Source organism: Tauraco erythrolophus, chromosome 5, assembly GCF_009769465.1.
Source record: "Tauraco erythrolophus isolate bTauEry1 chromosome 5, bTauEry1.pri, whole genome shotgun sequence".
In the NCBI taxonomy this organism is placed as follows: Eukaryota; Metazoa; Chordata; class Aves; order Musophagiformes; family Musophagidae; genus Tauraco; species Tauraco erythrolophus.
In genome coordinates, this window is record NC_141469.1 from 74,666,186 (window position 1) to 74,685,985 (window position 19,800).

The 19,800-nt window shown below is 41.6% G+C and overlaps 1 protein-coding gene across 2 annotated transcripts in view; it reads left to right on the plus strand.

Moving 5' to 3' along the window:
- Positions 1-19,800, plus strand: part of GRID2 (glutamate ionotropic receptor delta type subunit 2) — a 753,158-nt gene that overhangs the window by 681,461 nt on the left and 51,897 nt on the right. For both annotated transcript variants that reach the window (XM_086611621.1, XM_086611622.1), the window contains one exon: positions 352-518. In XM_086611621.1, the coding sequence (XP_086467747.1) occupies positions 352-518 (167 nt within the window). The remainder of the gene's footprint in view (positions 1-351; positions 519-19,800) is intronic.

A 19,800-nucleotide genomic window follows, 5' to 3' on the forward strand; every position in this document is an offset into this window, starting at 1 on the left:
GATCAAAATAAAAACTAAGGGGAGGACTTGAGGTAGAGTTTAACATTGATGGAGGGAGCCTGATGTTTCCTTTGTTCTGTGAAGAGGGTCAGTACGGGTTTCCTGCACTGCACTGTTCCGCTGACAGCACGTTGTTCTCAGATCACATTTCTTCCATTTCTGCTGAGGTGCTCAGCCAAAGCACCACACAGCACCAGTCACAGTGTGCTTTGTGTGGTAACAGCTGTTGGGCACCCAAACTTCAATTTCTTTAAAGAACAGACTGTGCTGAAACTGTCACATTTTCAGGTGCACTGACCTCCTTTGGGACTTCACAGTCCATAGTCTGAGCAATTCCTCTGTTTACTGCAGGTGAAATACGGGAACTATGCCTTTGTATGGGACGCAGCAGTACTGGAGTACGTGGCCATCAACGACGCAGACTGCTCTTTTTACACGGTCGGGAACACTGTTGCGGACAGAGGATATGGGATCGCACTGCAGCACGGCAGCCCCTACCGAGATGTTTTCTCACAAAGGTAAGTGTTCAGAGAAGGAAGAACAGGTCCTAAGAGAAGGTCTCTCTCAGCTCTGGACCGTCTTTTAATGTAATTTTCTGTGAAGGACGATCATCTTATTCTTGCAATCCACCTAATTTCTTACATAGGCATTCACTTCCTTGGAGACATGGGATTATTCTCTTTTCTAGAAACTGCACTAAAAATACTTCATGTTGCTTTTATTTAAATTATTCTTGTTTCTTTTGGAAAACATTAATAGGATAGGCTGAACTTCATTAGCAGGGAAATGAGGAAATAGTTGATTCATTTGTTATAGCGGGACAGTATAATTCAACCCTTCCTGTTACGAAAGCCTTTTCTTAAAGAGAAAAAAGTAAACTTGGACACTGATGGGAAACTGAAGGTGATGAACAAGAACATTGGATATTTCAGTGAAAAGACCCCTATTAGTACCCAAAAGCTTAGATGCTTATCCCAATATTAATTGATCTCATGGCTACAAAAGTGAGATTTCTAGAGATGCTTCTGGTACTGTAATTCTGCTAGGATCGGAAATATCCATTATTGTATGTATTGTGCCTTTGCAGTATTTGTGCTTCACTCTAGTATTGATTCCTAAATCAGGATGAATGTGAAATGTAGAAAACAACCAAACATTTTAAAAGTGTAGTATTAGCAACTCAGTTTTTAGGAGAAGATGCGGGCTAACCTCGTGATCCTTTCTTATTCTGAACCTATTCTCTCACCCTAGCTTTTAATGGTTTGTGTTAGATGTAACAAAAATTTTGCAGTTGCTGTGATGGAATTTCTTCTGTGTGGTTGCTACAATGAATGTGTACCGGTTTGTCGTATGAATATCCTTCATTGAAGTTATTGCCATTGCCTTCAGTCCATAGATTGAGGTAAGGGGGAAAAGTAGTCAATAAGTAACAATACGCAGATTCAGAGGAATCACCCTCTGCTCACACATTCTGCACAAACAGAGAAGACTTGGATTCTTTGAATCTGTTCTATGTTGAGGTTAGTTTGGCTGAATTTTGTGCTGGTATAGCAGTAACATAATACAAAAGTTCACAGGATCAACAAAAAATTTAATTTCAATGAAACATATATTTGCTTTATAAATTACAAGTAGCACGATAGGCAATTTACTGAATACTTTATTGCTTTAGTATTCCAGCCATGACCAGGCTGGCTCTGCTAAAATCTCTGGCTCTGTAGTGTTCAGGGTCTCCATGAAAAAAACGAATGAGTAAAATTTCTTCCTGTAATCTTTATAAAAAATGCTTCCAGCTGTTAGAGATCTCAGGTGCTAGTTAAGGTGTTAAGTCATCCTCTTCAGAGCATTACCCATGTAGGTTTGAGTACTAAAATTTGAAGACATAGGAGAGTTTCCCAGGTAGTGTGTCTATTACTAAATACCGGGAACCTGCCGAGTGGCATGGCATGGCTTCTGCCCATGCAGCTGAGCATTCTTCATCCCCGCCACCGCTGCTCTCCAAGTCAAAGTGGATGTATTCAAACCACACCCTGGGGACTGTTTCTGACATCATTTACAAACTTGTTATAGTTCTCAGTACATGGGGGAAATGGTCATGGCTGGTTCTGGTAAGTGATTATCTTCTTTGTCGCAGTATTCAGTATCTGGAGAGGTTAGATGACATCGTCTTCTGATAAACTGCCTTTAGTGACTTCTGGATCATTGGTGTGTGCAGGCCTGACATTTCCAAGTACAATTTTATTTTGTGACAAAATTTCAGTGTTTCAGTGTATTATTATAGCTTGAAGGTATAAGAAAGCAGAAAGAAGCATAAAAATTTGTGCATATATAGCTCTCTTTATCTGAAGATCTTCGAAGCAATATTTAAATATTAGCATCTCTCAATGGAAAGTAAATGCCATTTCCATTTAATACTTAGAGAATCCATAGCATAAGGAGACTTACATGAATTCCCAAGGTCAGATATTTTTCCCTGGTGGAATCAGAGATCATAGGCACTCAGATTTCCTCATTTTCCACTTCCTGCTACAGTTATCAGAGTTCAGGTGGGTGAAGAAAGGGATTATTTGTGAGATATTGGGCCACAAGAGGGTCTGGATGGATACACAAAACATAACACTGATGAGAAAGTAACTCATTACATTATCAAGAGTAATGGTTGAGCAAAGAAATAGGAATTTGCTTTGAGTGGTGCTACCTACTTGAGAATTTAGAGAGCCTGAGATATATATTCTGAAAATGTGTGTGCTGCCCCTTAGATTTTTCTTTCTGTATCATGAAAGCTTATTATATTGCACTTCTAATTACGTTCATAAATATAAATTTACAGTTTGAAGCAGTGAAGCACCATATAAGAAACAAACACATGAAAGAGAAAGCATGCTTACAAGGTAACTTACAAGATCTTGTTCTAAAACCCCTTCAGTACTGTTCCTTATGATTACTTCCATGTGGTTTTCACAAATTGTCCTTACTTTCCTTCCTAATGAAAAGCCTGAACAACCTTCAGCTGCTGCAGCCTGCATGCTAAATAGAGAGAGAAATAGATTTCACTGGATAGGCTTAGCGAATGTTCACATGAATATTTCACATTCTTTAATGCAGCAGGGAACTGGTTTGAAATATATTGGCATTTCTTGATCTTTCCCCAAATAAATGTATTTATGTGAAAATACAGAGCTTCTCTTTTATGAAATTTCATATAAACTCATAAGCTGCACAGTGTTAAATCCCCAGGGTGCAGCTGTAAAAGGTCTGGCAAGCTTACAGGAGATTTTGGTCTCAGTGCAGCAAGCACGGGCAGGAGTTTAAGGCTTTCCTTACCTTTTCTGAATGTTCAGGCAAATCCCAGAGAAACAGGAAAAGAGAGAGAGGTGTAAACACCTACCTCTTCTCTCTGATGCTACGGGGCTTGAGTCACAATCAAGATAACACTATGGTAAAGTTTAGGCATTTGGGATTTCCAAAAACACTCTATGTTTGGGATGTCTGCTATGCTGGTCTTCAGGGGACTAACACATGCAAAATACTGCAGCCTTTGGGGACTGCAAAGATATTCACTTGCTCTGTGAAGTACTTCAGTCTCTACGGGAGGTTACCCATCAGTTAGGCTACTTAAGAAAGTCATTAAACCTGCGATCAATTTGAAATGCTGTGATGCCATCAAAACACATCTGGGGCCTTGCAAAAATTAAATTCCCTGATGTCCTTTCCTCCCCTGATGGATCTCGATGGCTCCTTTATACCACAGGCAGTCTGCAAGTTGCTAAAAAGAAGCCTGAAATAACCAAGAAGATGGTCCTACTGGCTGTGTACCTGTGTTTGGGATGTGGGACCACAGCTGATGACCACCTGGTTATCTGGTACGCACCCCACTGCAGCAGCACACAAGCTGCAGTGCCCTGAGCACGGCGCGGAGCCGGTGCTGACAGCCACCCTGCTCCCAGCCTCAAACTGCTGCGACCAGCTAGTGCCCATGTATTTGCAAGGGATATGATCCTACCAGTAAGGAATGAGCCTCCAGTTACCAAGGAACCAGAAACCGAAAATGCTTATATTAGGCTACAGCTAAATTGACACAGAAGGTTCTATATATATACTCGATTTCAAATTGATGCAATTAAGCCAGTGTCATACAGGAATGTGCTGCCATTGAGGTACACTTGCTTGTATTGTTCATATCGTGTTTATAACTTTACAAGTGTAAGGTGATGCCTGTACTCTTTAGAGAGAAGAGTGAGTGCTCTCCCATATTTGAACTCATGCAATTTAAAATCAGAATTATTCTTGCAAATGCAGGTCTGGGTACAGTGAAACATTACTGGAGAGCATGACAAAATGCACATCACTTAGAAACTTTGTGCACATTTGCTGAGCTTTTAAAAAATTAATTCCAGCCACACCATAGAAATGAAACTCTATTCAGGATTATTCTTTCCAAACTCAAGGAAATCTAATGTTTTGGGGATGAGCAAACTGGTTTTGATGAAAAAAGTTATACTGTTCAAAGCACAATCTCAATATGCCTTCAAAAGTATTTTGTACAGGTACAGTTTGGTAAAAGAGAAGGGTAACCAACTGAAAGCATTGTAAAGAAACTGGTCTTTGAGACTTCTCTTTTTCGCATGCAGAAAATCTCTTCTAGGCCAAAACAAAGACATAAGCAGCAGTGAGTGGTCTGACTGCAGAATGAGATTGGCTTTTTGCTGTATTGAGATGGCAAAGTGGCCAGCTGGGGTCCTATGTAGTGCCTGTGACCACTCTGTGCCTAATGCTGTCTCTGAAAACAGATCCTTCAAGTCCGTCCTCAAAATAGATGTGTGACGGTAGCACAAATAATATAGAAAATAATTTGGGTAGTGTTTGAATGATGGACCTGTCGTAGCAACCTGATAATTTCATTCACGAGTTGCAGATCTTCACAAACACATCTGTCCATGCCATTAGGCAGACAGTTGATGTGCTCAGGTAGATTGCTGTCTCCTTTTCTTTGCCACTAAGACTTAAACTTCTGAGCACCACCAGCCTCCAGGCAGCATGTCAGGTTTTTTTCTCTCTCTCTATTTTTCTTTCAAGTTAATGACAGGGGCTTTAGCAATAGGAACTGCCAAATTTCCTGGGAGAGTTTGAAGAGGATGTGTCATTTGGTTCATGAGGAACTGTGTGCTGACACTAAATTTGACACCTGTTAGGAAGTCTTTTCAGCCCTAAACTTTAAAACTTTCATTGCACCCCTGGGAGGTATAAACATAATTGCAAGCTCTTTTCAGAGCATTTCATAGGATGTCTGGGCTTCCTACAGTGCAGCAGCAATGGCTCAGACACTGCGCTGGTGGCTGGTTTCTGGCGGGGGTCAAGGAGGGGGTGGCAGCAAAGTGCTCAGATCCCTCTTACATGCCTGCTTCCTCTGCTGACTGACTCTTTTCTTCTGCACTACAGTCCTGGCCACGCAGCACGTGGGAGGAGAGGGAGAGGAAGAGGGAGAGGCAGAGGGAGAGGAAACACTAATTTCATACTCATCAGAGGCCAAGGGCCAGCTTTTCACTTAAATGACTACAATCTGTCAACACCCAGTACCGCTGGAAAATCAAGCCATAGTTGTTTTGCATTCCTCATATCCCAAGAGCATCCATGTGCATTCTGCCCCAAAGGCTTCACTTTAAAATAAAAGGGAAACATGAAAATAAAAAAGCAGGCAAGATTGCCCTCAGAGCCCGCAGTATGGGACTCTTGTTTGTTGTTCATCAGCTGTGTTCCCCCAAATGGCACTCACCCCAGCCAAGCACAAGCTTACAGACATCTAAAGCTGTCTGTGTGCCGAAAGAAGAAGCAGCAGTTGCATCCATCCTGGCGGTCCTCTGTGAGAGGTGGAGTGTACAACGGCATTCTGTATGGAAGGTACAACTACCACATAGCTTCTGCAGAAACCTCGGATTGAGTTTGGCATAAATTACAAAGGTTGCAAAGAATTTGTGTTGCAACTAGAAAAGCCAGTCACGTCTTTCTGTCCTGGGGAAAAAAGAAATCGATACTTTTAATGATTTCCTCATAGCAAGCCTAAAGACACCTCACCAGCAGAAAGTGTTGCACCTTCATAGATACATAGATTTCTAGGTTGGAAAAGACCTTAGAGATCATCGAGTCCAACCATCCCTAATCCCCATTAAACCATATCCTCAAGTAGATCATCCACCCTATTCTTAAACACATCCAGGGATGGGGACTCAACCACCTCCCTGGGCAGCCTATTCCAGTGGCTGACAACCCTTTCAGAGAAGAAATACTTCCTAACATCCAACCTGAATCTCCCCTGACTAAGCTTATACCCATTTCCTCTTGTTCTATCACCCATCACTAATGTAAAGAGCCCTTCCCCCACCTCCCCACCATCTTTTCTCAAGTATTTGTAGGCTGTAATCAGGTCTCCCCTCAGCCTCCTCTTCTCCAGGCTAAACAGCCCCAACTCCCTCAGCCGCTCCTCATAAGTTTTATTTTCCAGCCCCTTGACCAGTTTAGTCGCCCTTCTTTGGACTCGCTCCAGGAGCTCAATATCTCTCTTAAAGCGAGGGGCCCAAAACTGGACACAATATTCCAGGTGCGGCCTCACCAGTGCCGAGTACAGGGCCAGGATCACTTCCCTGCTCCTGCTGGTCACACTATTCTTGATACATGCCAGTATCCCATTGGCCTTTTTGGCCACCTGGGCACACTGCTGGCTCATATCAAGCCGGTAGTCAACCAACACCCCCAGGTCCTTCTCCGCCAGGCAGCTCTCCAGCCACTCTTCCCCGAGCCTATAGCGATGCTTGGGGTTTTTATACCATGATGTCCAAAACTTTGGAAGCAAAAAGGAGAGCCATCATGTAGCATTTCAGACTCTCCATAGCAAATCGTTGGGGATATGCTTTAAATAAATGCTATGGATTTTCTCTTGTCCTGTTTTTATCTCATCAGCAAAACCTTGAGTTTTAGAAAGTTCCTGCCCTGAGTTATAAATATGTGTTCTTCCTGTCTCCTCACTATTAATTCTCTCCCCTTAGATTTTCATTCTGTGTCTTGGAGGTCACTGATGTCCAAAGACTCCAGTGCAAGGAAAATTACTTCCTTCCTAAACTACCTTGATTTCTTTTTCTGAGTCCTTGGGACTATGTACCTCTTTCTTTGAGGAGATTCCCCTTCCTTTTCTTTTTTTTTTTTTCATTTTTTGCTATGTTTTGTTTTTTTTATAATGAAGAGAGTATCCCTTACTCTCTGGTTTATCTTTTGCCAGCTACGGGGAAAATAAGAGTTTTGGATTACATCCTAACCCTGCAGAGGACTGACCATAATGATCTAATTAGATTTTTCATTATTATATACAGTGATCATCTGAACAACAGTGGATGCCTTAGTAAGAGCTCAGCTTTGCTTTGCCTCTATTATTTGCTTAGAATTGTAATACTGTTCTAAGCTGTATATATAATATTCTGAATAATACAGCAGAGACACTGGTAAAATCCCCCTCCAAAGGAATTTTTTCTTATTATTCCAGAAAATTAGAATAATTTGCAAATTGGAACAATTGTTGGACTTGATGCAAGCTCCTGAATTTAAACAGAAAACTTTAATACATACAGCTTTCCATTAGATCATGTCACAAGTTCATATAACTGAAATTACATTAGTGAAAGGAAAAAAAATCAAAATTAATTCCAGATTTCTGAGCAATCTGTCATAAGAGACCGGTCTTAATTGATTCAGATATAGTCACTCTTAAGAAACACCTTAACTTCAGAGTAGCACATAATAAGATAGTTTCTCAGATAGCAAGGATGCTAAATACAAAAAAACCCTGCAGCAACACAGTAATGTAATATTTCTTCACCATCCAAAATAACGCAGTCTATCCTTATTTTTTGCTGTCTACGTTAGGCTCATAGGGGTGAAACTGGGAACTGCATCAGGCCCCAGGTTTCAAAACACATCCACCTTCCTTTTTTCTGACCCAAGTCCTCCAAGATAAACTGCAATTGGCCTTCATGCCAGGAAACTCACCTTGTGGAAGTGCTGCTCAGCGAGCCAGCCGCTTGTCCCAGCGGAGCTGCTGGGTGGTCATGTTCTGCACAGCTCACTCCTGGGCCACCAAATCCAGGCTGAAGACCTGTAACCTCAAATGGATTATGAGAAAATATGTACCTTCATTCTGATTTAAAAATATGACATTCATTACTTTAAAGCAGAAAACTTTTCTCCCACCACTATTCTCTCGTCTTTTTTTCTATCAAGCCCACGACTATCCAATCAAGCTTACAGTTTTCTATAATCCTATATGAGCACATTGCTAATAGCTTTCCCCGAAGACCAGATAATCTGACGCTGTCCCTTTGCATCCTACTCCACTAACTGTCTTATGCAGAGCTGCAGGTTTGGAAGACTCCTGCATTGTCATCAGAAGTGTTTCCTGGCTTTATTACCCATTCGCATCTCACTTGCTAGTAAGGGCTGCTGGCTGTAGGACTGCAGAGAAGCTGTGGCTCCCACACATCGCCTTGCGAGAGCAGGAAAAATGGTTTTATTGATTCCTGACGGTATGTGTCTGGTGCTTGCAGGTCTCACAGTACAGTCATGATTAGAGGTTGAAAGAGGTGGAGACGTCTACAGAAACATAGACTTTAGCAACTTTTTAATATGCTGTAATATTAACTGATGGGATGGGTTAAAAGATTCTGCAGCAGGTCTGAAGTTTATAACATGCACATAATGGAAAATTATTTAATGAAAACATATAAAGGCAGCAAGCAGATTAGTGGGCTTTTTAAATATACCATAATATTAACTGATGGGGTAAGTTAAAGGATCCTGAAGTAGCAGCACTGAGATGAAGTATGAGAAGGAAAATCATAAGAGAAAGACATTAGATCTTCTTGCCTTCGTACAGCATAGAGCCATGAGAATCAGAGAGCTGCCTGCTGCTTTCATCATGGGAAGGCACCTCTGCTTCCAAACGATGCTGTGGTGAAAAGATTGCTGCATGTTGGAAAAGAGGTGCCATGGAAAAGCCAGCTGTGTGCCTTCCCTTTTTCCTAATCAGAGCTTACTTTCACAAAGGGCACTGCATTTAATATTTCAGAAAGGCCAGCCAGGTAAGCTGTTTATGTATATTAATTCCACATCATTGCCCATGCACCACCCCAGAGAAAACAGTCTAGTTGTAATGGGTTAAATTACCAATAGATATTGCTTTGCAAGCTATTTCTTACTACTTTCTATGCACTTCTCCAGCCTTAGGCACCTCAGACTTGGCATGAAAATGACCAGATATTACCCAGTGACAGTGTGCAGTAGAGTCAGTGAACACTAAATGGAAGCAAGTTTCTTGTAAGCTGAGTTGTTCGTGTGTTTTAAAGTTTTATAGAGTGAGTAAGTGCATGGCTGCAGAATTTGAGACTGCTTGGTTATAAATCTGATGACAGTAAAGCTAAAAGAAGTCTCAGTAAGTGGCTTCCCGCCAAGAACTTGCCTTTTTATGAAATCCTAAAGAAGAGATTAGGTTTACAGTTATTGCACACTTTCCCGTAGTACATTTTTTGATTTCTGGCTACCTTCTCTTATGTTTGTGTGCGTCAGTCTCGAGACAAACAGGTTTAACTACTCACTCTGACTCAGCTGGGCAGCAGCATTGCCTTTAAAGTGGAGTGGAAAGTGAATGCAAAGCTTTCTTTGGAAATAGGAAGGATCCAGCCATGCAGCTGTCTTGACGACAGAACTGTAATAACCACAAATAAGGGGTTAGCGCACTTACCCCATACCAGCACTACCCGCCAAAGGCTCCTGCCTCTTGACCTAAGTTGCTCAAAACACTGGTCAACCTATTTCAGTTTAAATGAGCCACAGTAGCAAAACAGAAAAGAATAATAGATCTTTCCTTACTCGTTTTGTTGGCTTAAAAGGTAATTAACCTTTAGCTGGACCATAAAGCTAGTCTTCAGCTCATCCTGTTTTCCAGATAAAAATGGAAGGCTTTTACCTGAAAATAAAGCTTGTTTTCAAAGCTGAAATATGCTCTGGTAAATAGTGAACCTGTTGGTATGACAAGTGGGGGGTTTATCCATACCTGAGCTAAGAATTTTGTTTCCAGCCGTGGAACTGCTTCATCAGGGGCTGCTTCAGCCTGGAGAGATTTCCTCTGCCGTAAAACACCTATCTGCTATTTTTCACCCATCATTGAATCATCGGTAGGCAAAGGAAAATGCTTGCCTTGCTTTGTGAGTTCAGTCAAGTTCACAGGTAGGGAAAGGAAAAAAGAGTGTGTGGAAGGTCTCCACAACCTGGAGCCAAGGAAGAGTGGTAGCAGAGTTTGTAGCAGAGGTGTCTTCCCTAGCTGAAACAGAATGCGAGGAAGAAGAGAGCTGGTTACAGGAACAGAGGGAGTGTGAGGAGAGGGAGGAGCTGGATGTTTGTGAATCATTATGGAGGGTGAATAGATGGAGTCTTCCTTATTGCTCATCTCCATGCAGGGAGGAGATCAGCAAAGTGAGAAATCTAAGGAAACTATCCAGAGAAGCTTTCTGCTGTGTCTCAGAGCAAGCCCATGGGCTAGGTTGCTTCCCAGAACAATCAGGTTGAAACTAGCAGGAGGAGTTGGACAGTGTCCCCAGCAGGGTCACAAATACGTCTGAGTGCAGTGGTTAGAGAAGATTGCATTGGTTGAAAGGGGGAAGGTGGAGTGGGGGTGCCTTAACTCTCCGGATTTTTGAGAACTCAGTAGCCTTGAGGAAAAAATGCTCTGGGGATAAGCTGTCATGAGGTCTTAAGGACCTCTGTCCGAATCCCAAAGATGATTTGGTGGTGGCAAGGAAACCAAGGCAATAAGCTGCAAAGAGGCTTGCGTTGAGATTTTTGACTGTCATGGTGTAAGCAGTAAGTGTCTCTGGAAAACTTCTGTGCAGTGTGCTTTGGTTAGCACAGCCCAGCTGGGCTGCATGGCGTACCGAAGCCCCAAAAGGTCTGAGTCCTGGGTGCACATAGGCACCGGGAGCACACATCCAGCTGTCCTGCTCCTGCAGATGTTACAGAGCCTTTGCCCAAGCCAGGCAGAGAAATAGCACTGCTGCAGCTTGTCCAGGCACGAGCACGACAAGGAGCATGAGGTTGCAGATAGTGGAAACCCAGGCACAGGCAGCAGGTGTGCTTGATTAGGCTGCACCAGTCTGATCCAAATTTCCCTTGAAATATTTTACAGACTTAGTCCCTGGCATTGGCCTGGTTCAGAACAGTCTCCCAAACCAGGATCTGTAGGTTTTTGCGGAGTCAAAACAGATAGAAGCACTTGCTAACACAAACGAGTTGGATATGTTGGGGGTTCTTGTTTGCACAGTGTGATTTATATGCTGCTTTAGTGCTAATCGCACTAGGTTAACCCAAAATAAAGCAGGGCCCTGATCCCAGCCGTCACAGCTCTGATGACTTTTCTAAAAACCAAGTGCCTTTCCAGACCCAGGTTTTGTACTTAAACATGAATTCATTCTGCTTGATGACTTAAGTGCAAGCAGAAAAAAAAGGGTACAGCCAAGGAAAAACTGTGCTCGCCACTTTATTCATAAAACACTTTTGCAAAGTGCATTTAGTAATTTGCCATTGTAACCACCTGCACACGGGGCTTTCAGCGCAGAGCTCTGACACTGTATTTAGTTCATACTTTGACTGCTCAGCTAAAGCTTCCATTTGTATGCATTTATTCTGCTTCACACATCATGTTATCAGTCACTTTCAATATTTCAAAGTCACAGCAGTCTTTTTCTGACATACATTTGTCAGAATGAACTGCCTTGATTGCTGTTATTACAGACTGCAGTTCCTGACTAAGGGAAAAGTCTTGTATAGAACCAGAATATTGAAATTGCTCAATAAAACAATAGATAAACCAGAATAAAATTAGAGTAAATTAACAAAAATAGATACTTTAACTGATCAACCAAAAAAATTAAAAAAGAAAAAAAAAAGAGGAAAAGAGGGCAAGAGAAGGATTCATAATCACATGCAGCAGAATTAATCAGGAAAAATCTAATTTTTTAAGTTCATATGCAACGTATGGAAAATGGCTCTTTGCTGCTTCCTGGTACTGAGTCAGTAAAGTATGTCTTACTTGGACTTTCTTTTGATCAAATACTCTGTCATATTCCTCTAATGATCACTCTCAATAGAAGGATTTTAATAATCAGTCCATTAGAGTCACAACACAATTTAACCAGGGGTTTTGTCCTAGCCCAAGAGGGTGCTTACACTCCTGATTAAGTCCTAGTGGTAGTAATTTATCATGGCACATGAGCACATCTCTCCCTCGCATGTGCTTAATAGCATGCAGGGGCTTTGCTAGTTCACTCTAAAAGCCCTTACAGTTTAGGACTGAACCCGGGGGGGAAGTACACTTGTTTGGAGAGGTAATGATCCTTTTATGTTTATTGTAATTAAAAAAATATTTCTTTCCTTATATTTGCTACTGTTGTCTTCAGCTGAAAGAATAATATAACAAAAGGCAAATTTCCAAAGCAGTAAACAAAAGCTGCCACTTAATTACATTGCTTTGTGGATAACTACATACTACAGCTGCTCCCACCAAAGCAGAAATATTTCAACTAGTAACAGGCGTGAAAGGGCAGAATAAATTTGTTGGGTGCAGTTTCATAGGTGGGATGCCTAAACATCATCAAAGAGGTCATTGGTATCTCCAAAGATACCAGATTCCTACAGAAAGCCCATAAGACAGCAAACAGCAGCTTATGTTGTTTGGGATTTGGAGTTTTTTTATTAAAAATTCAAATTTTTTATTTAAAACAAACAAACTCCATTTCAGTATTATTTGGAGAGAAAAGTAGCAGATTAATAAACACATATTTGCAGCAGTGAGAGCAAGGTTTAGAAGCTCCTGAGCCAGCACTGAATTTTTTTGCCTTTGCTTGGGGTATTCCTAGAGCAGCATGTGACAGAAAGTGTGCAGAACTGAGTCTTGAGTTAGCTGCAAATTATGCACTCTATTTTTAATATTGTTTGGTTTTATTAATTTCCTTGGGTTTGAAGGGACTTTAGTTAATTAGCAATGGATCTTCAGATCATGGAATTACACCAGATTTATACTGGTTTAGCTGACGGGAGAATTTAATCCTATAAACATGTCTTTGGCATAATTTAGATGTAAGGCTCAAGATTAACATCCCCATGAAAGATGGAATTGATGTTTATTTCTTTTTTTGCCTGTGAAGTACGATGCAAAGCTACAGAAACATGTCAGCTCTGACAGTCACATTTGTGCAACGATCAGGGCTTTCAAAAAGCCTTCAGAGTTCACCCACAGCATTAAATTCCCCTGTATTCTTCCACCATTTTATATTAATCTGGAGAAAATTGTAAAATCCATAGAAGAAAAGCAATTGAAAACGACGCATGGTTGAAACCCACAGGAGGTGAAGGTTTGTTGATCTTCTTTGTGTCCCTCTCAACTTAGAAACACCTACAACGCTCATTTTTAATTTTTTTTGAGAATAGCAATCTTGCTCCAAGTAAAATATAAAGGCCTCTTGAAAATAAGGGTGTTTAGAGAAGACCACTGACAGGTGTTTAACCCAAGAACAAGTGTATCCAACCATGGATAAGTAAGTTGCTGTGCTGGCAGCAGTGTTTATATTTTATTCTCACCCCCAAAATGGAATGTTTGTGTGCGTAGCTGGGCTGGCAGCGGAGAGTAGAGGATTAACATGTCGCAATAGCCTCTCCTCCTGCTTTAGAAGCAAGGAGAGGATGAACCACACATCCAAGGTAACTCTGCAAATCACTCCTCCAGCTAGCAAAGCCATCGCTTCTTCCACCACCCCTTTTCTACCCACAAATTTTCCTTCTTTTTTCCCAGCACAGGCCACATGGCTTAACTGTTTACTTGCTCTGAGGCCTTTTTTCGTAGAAGAAATTCGGGATGGTTTTAGTGTTGAGGTTTTTTTAACGGAGGAGGTTAGGAGAAGCAGCCTCTCTGCTTCCACCGGGGAGCTGCAATAGCTGAGATTAAGGGAGGCTGCAGGCTGCGGAGCCGGCACAGCCGCGGGCTGTGCGTGGGCACAGCATCCTTCCTGTCCCTCCTGCCAGCTTTATTCCAAATTACCTGCTGCCTTGGTACCACCGGCTGTTTCCTTTTTCCCCCCTAAAGCGCTTTCCTACTCCTGCTTCAGTTAACATGGATCTCTTCAGCAGCTCCAGCGTTGTGTGGAAAGCTGTTATCCCTTGCCCTGCCAAGCGTGTGGAGGGGGCTGTAAGTGCTTGACTCCTTGAGGTGGTGGTCTTAAAACCACCTCAAAAACGAAACTGGTGTTTGGAATCAGAACTGTTGTTCATTGTGAAGAAGAGAGGACTTTTTTTGTGTGTGTGTGGTTTTTTTTTCCCCAGTTTCTAGGAAGCGTAAGTGGTTTGTCTGTTCATTGGGCTGAACTGTCGTCATCTTTTTGCTTGTGTTTGAAATAAAGGCTGGGTAAGCGACGCTCACCAGGAGACTTCAGTCCTGGGCTGGCAGGACTGGGAGCGGACCATGCTGCGCTCCTTTCAGCCTATTGCAATTCAAGATGATTCCCACAGTGCTGCATTTCAGGTTTGGTTCTGAAGATTTTCTTGCTCAGAGAGTGTTCTCATCCCCCACAGACACTTACGTACACACTAGTAACTTTTTCCGAATTGAGGAAAAAGTAGAGATGCCAGCCCTTCATCTTGGCTAGGCAATGATAAGCTCCTTGCTAAAATTTTTAAATGTTACAGCCCTTTAGATCACAAATATACATCTAGCCGATCCTTTACAGCTGGAATTATCGTAGGGATGAATCTTAATAGTAATGGTGCAGGTTATCTCTGTGTAAATAACGCAGTATCTTTATTCAGCAGGAGAAATGCTGCAGGTCTGCACTGATATATTGATCTGGATAAACAGGGTAGTTTATTCCTATCTGGAGGCACCTTCTTAAAGTTCAGTTTGTGATACTTGCCGGTAAAACCAATGATTTACCGTTCGTGGATTTTGCAATATACCTGGTGTGCTGCCTGCAAACCGAAGTCTTTTTCTCCATAGGCCTGATGCTGGATTTCATGAGCCTCTTGCTATACTGCCAGTGCTGATGTAAACAACATCGGATCCAGGCGAGAAAGTTCCTTATTCCTGTCTGCTCTTCTTTTCAGCAACCTACATCACTTTCATTTGGGGCATTAGTGGTGCTTGCCTTGAGTCATAATGCTTTGACAGCAGGATTGCAGGAAGCTTTCTTGGCAACATTTGCTTTTGTGGAGAATTGTTTCTTGGCTAGAGGTTTCTCACCCACTCTGAACTTAAGCCACTGAAAGGCTTTCTTTCAAAGAAATTTCAGCTAAGTTTTTGGACTTGGTTTCAAGGGAGTCATTTGTGGTTGAAGGAGGAAATAGTAAGATGTTCAGGGATTATTTTTTAACTCAAAGTAGGGAACAAATTACAAAATTATGAAGTGATTGCTCAAGGCCTTGTCAATCAGAACTGCTGCTCTTAGCACACCATTTCTCTTGCGTTACCTGGTCTGCTCTGCAACAACACTGTAGTTAGCTAAATTAGCTGGTATTAGCTACGTACTTGAATGTCATTAGAAACTCTAAACCTGAAATCTTTGTTAAAGTTGAAAGTAGAAACCAATTATTTGATAGAAAGAAATAGACAAGAATGCTTATAATATTTTCAGAATCAGTCATCATAAAATGAGGAAAGTCTGAATTAAGGTTTCACATCAAAGAAATGTGAAGGTAAGGGATGCAATTAATTCAGTCAGCCAACTCCAAATCAGCCCTGTAATGATGCCATGCAGTTAACCTATGCTTATAATTAAGGCATTTCCTTAGTTATTAGAACTTGAACAGATAAAAACAACTGTGCTTATTTCTTTTCCTTCCAATTTTGGAAGAATATGTTAGATTTTTGTCTTCAGATGATTACTTTGTGGCAGGGATGAGAAGGCCAGTAAGCTGAAAGCTTAGGAATTTGAAAATGAATGGGAGGAGGGTGCCTAATCCTGGTTTGTGCTCTAAAAATCTTTCTCTGGCTTTTCCTACATCAGCATGAGATCCTTTGTGGACCAGGATGCTGGACTAGGTGTTGTAATGGCCTTTTGGGCCCTACTGCCTGCAAATCTGTTCGCTTCATTTTAAACCACTCTTCCCCTGCCATCAGCCTGCTGCCTTTCTCCTCCAAGCTTATAGTTTGCTCCTTTGCAGCATCTCTTCATTCTATTCAGGGCACTTAGGTCACCCTCAGCAGCATATGTGAGTGCTCCAGCCTGGGACTTGGATAGCCCCAGGACACTTGGGGGATCCTCCAGATTGCTCACTGTCCACACCATGAACCCACAACTAACTTCCCGTGATCTGTTCTACTTCATTACACTGCTTATTGAATTTTGCTGGCAGTATTGTCTTTCGTACTCTGGGGACCAGCATCAGTTGTCATGGCAATTACTGTCAGATGGTTGCAACTTATATGCTTGGAGGAGGGTAGGAAAGCTGATGGCCAGAAGAAGCAGCAGTTCAAAGAAGCGTAACAGTTACCAATAGTGCTCAGTGACCAAAATGTTTGGGGCTGTAGCGATTGGTGGATAGTTTCACTTCAATCCATATTGTGTGTGTCTTTCACATTACCTTCTAGGTGAATATTATTGGTTTGTTTTTCAATAATCACAATGATATTTGAAACAATTGATGAAATAAATGGGAATGACTCTATGAAGTCATTCTTCAGGTTGTTGTAGTAGTCATACATCTGTCCATCCTGCATGTGGTCTAGTCATTTTCTGCTAGGAAATAGTTTACAAAGGAAGCCCCAAGATGTTTGAAAAATCATGGACACTTGTTAATGTCCTTCAGCTTCTCCACAACACTTACCCCCAGCTGCCCTGATGCTCTAGGGAAGAAAGGCTGCAGAAGTGGAGGCTAACCGCATGCCTCCCATCATCTGACCATGTTATGTTGTGGATGGGGCCCACAGGCTGGTATTTCCTTCTCAGTGCTTTTGAACATTGGGCCTGCCTATTGACACTTCTAACATGGATGGGTTGGTTTGATTATTTTTTTTTATGAAATAAAAAAGAACACAGAACTAAGTCTGAAAACTTCTTCAGATAAGCTTGAAGAAGATCCACTTGTGATAACAGCAAGGCATTACTGCTAACTGAATTATGGATGATTTTTACCAGATGACAAACACAAAATAAAAGGCTTTGTACCCTCAACTAGTAAACTTCTCCGCTCACTAAATTTCCTTCACTGGAATTTTGTCTGTGTTGATGGGGAAGTTGAAATCCTTGTAAATAGACATAAATTGATAAACAAAACGCAAGATAAAGAAAAGTATGTAAACATGCCAGGTGCTTATAATAGTAATCTATCAATACTCTTTTCTGTAAAATATCGACAGAGAAAATTAGCAGAGTGAGGCCTTGAAGTAGTATTACAATATATAGTTATTCAAATATACTCTCTTGGGATCTTCTTTTCTTAAAATAAAACAACCATTTCTGTGCAAAACGGAAAGTCTAGGAAGGAGGAGAAGTGCGTATTAAATTTATTCGATGCGTAGCTCCATAGAAAGGATTAAATTTACTTCTGTCAAAATTTGGAGAAAATGCTTCACAGCCCTTTAAGTCAGATACACTTAACAAGACAGTTTTTTTTCTCTGGCACATCTTGGTATGAATTTGTTATTTTGCTGAGCAACTGGGCACAAACAGAGATGTTCTGAAATATGCCAGGCTGCTTGACGGTCAGTTTGTGTTTAGACCAAGAGAAGAAGGATCTTCAGCTTATTGATTGGCAGAAGTCTGGGCAGGAGTCATCTACTTCTCTATTGAGAGTCTTGCTTTCATAATGGAGGGAAAAGAGGAGTCTTTGCACTCAGGTTGTCACATACGTGTTTCAGCTTTGCTGCAGGGAAGCTCTGTCACATGCCTGGTGAAGTCACGAAGCCAATTGTCCAGCACCTTTATTAACCACACACCTTGGAAAACAGCAAAGGTTTTTACTGCGTGTTGGTCAGCATTTCAAAACTTCTCAACAGGGGATGTATCAATATTGATCTTGTGCTGGAGACTGCATCTCTTGATGCTTCGCTCTTTTGTAATGAACCCCACTAAAGGAAAAAACGGGCTAATAATACTCATTTCACCAGGGTCTCAGGGGAATGGAAGCAGGTTTCTTGTCACACTTGAGCTGACAGTTTTCTGATTGATGGCATTTAGGGGAAGGTAAAAGAGGATTAAAGCCTCATGATGCCGGTTCATTTCAAGAGCATGACATGTTCGATATGATAATAAAGCGGGAATTTTTCTTCGGTGGCTTTTATGGGCTTGGGGTTGTTTAGGATGAAATTATGGATAAAGCAATGGCTGAAGTCAACTGTACATGCTTCTGAGGCAGTCAAACGCAAGGTGACAGGAGCCATTATAAAACTCTTGGCAGCTTTTTGCTACAGAGAACTTGACAGCAAAGCTAAAAGGAAACTAATACTGTAATGATTCATTTCATGTGGGAGGTCAAAACTTTTAACAGAGTTGGAAGGAATTTTGCCATAACTTGCTTTGATTTCATAGTTGTATTGACATTGTGTATCAAAGGATTATTAAGAGCAGAAGGCACTAGAGACAGTGATTTGAAATTACTGACATTCAGAGGGCCGGTGAAGTGAGAGTTAATCTTATATTCCTTTGTGGACACATAACGAGTGAGAGGAAAGAAAACGCTTCCCAGTATCACGTTAGCACAGAGTAAAGTGTGTAAAACCCTCGCAGAAAGGAGGGGTGGTCTCTGAACCATCCATCCATCAAACACTTGGATTTGACCTTCAGTTTACTAGTCTATGTGTTCTACCCAACAATAATAGAGCCAGAGTAATAGTGTTATAAGCCCTCAGTACTAAAAGTGGTTTGCTGCAAATAAATCTCTGCTGGACCAGGAAACCTTAAGTGTGTTTTTAATAAGGAAACCTTAACTTTTGAATAGAGTCTTCAGGGTCTCACTGGAGTGAAGTTATCATTATTAATATCCCCTGCAGAGCTCTGAAATAACTTTGCATTTACTTAGCTATTTATATGCTCACTTATAATAATATTTTAAGTAAGCTTGGTTGGCATTAATAAAGTTAATGGTTCATTATGATTATATAGCCATTTTTATTTAGAAAGAACTCTTACTCTAGGCCATGGAAAGCTAAACTGTTTTCAAAAGCCGGTTATTGGCAGCTGTGCACAGCACAAGGGTCTCCAGAGGTTCCTTTACCTTAAGTTCTCCAAATTACCTCTGATGTGATCTTTGGGCAGACATCCCTCTTACGTTTTGGCTATACAGGGAGCTAAGTTTGGGGTTTGCAGCTGGGCAAGCTGAGTGCCCTGCGGCAGGTTTCCCAGGCAGGCTCGCGGAGGGGGAGCACCAAGGGACACTAGCAGGAGGAGGACAGAGTGGAGAAGAGGAGAGGTGCGATGAGATGTCTGATGTCCTTCATCCACTGCTTGTCCCCCTTACCACTGGGGGAACACGAATGGGGCATGCCAAAACCCATTACTGTTGCACTGGGGCACTTATTTTAGATCTGCAGTCCAAGATCTTCATTTGTCTGATAGAAGACCCAAGCAACAGAGCTACAGGCAATTTGCTTTATTGCTGTTATATGACCATAGGAATCAAAGGGATCTGCTGGGTCACCGAATCCGTTATCCTGCTATGATAGGCAAGCACACCATATGAGTCCTTTCATAACTTCATCAAGTGCCGTCACAATACGAGTCT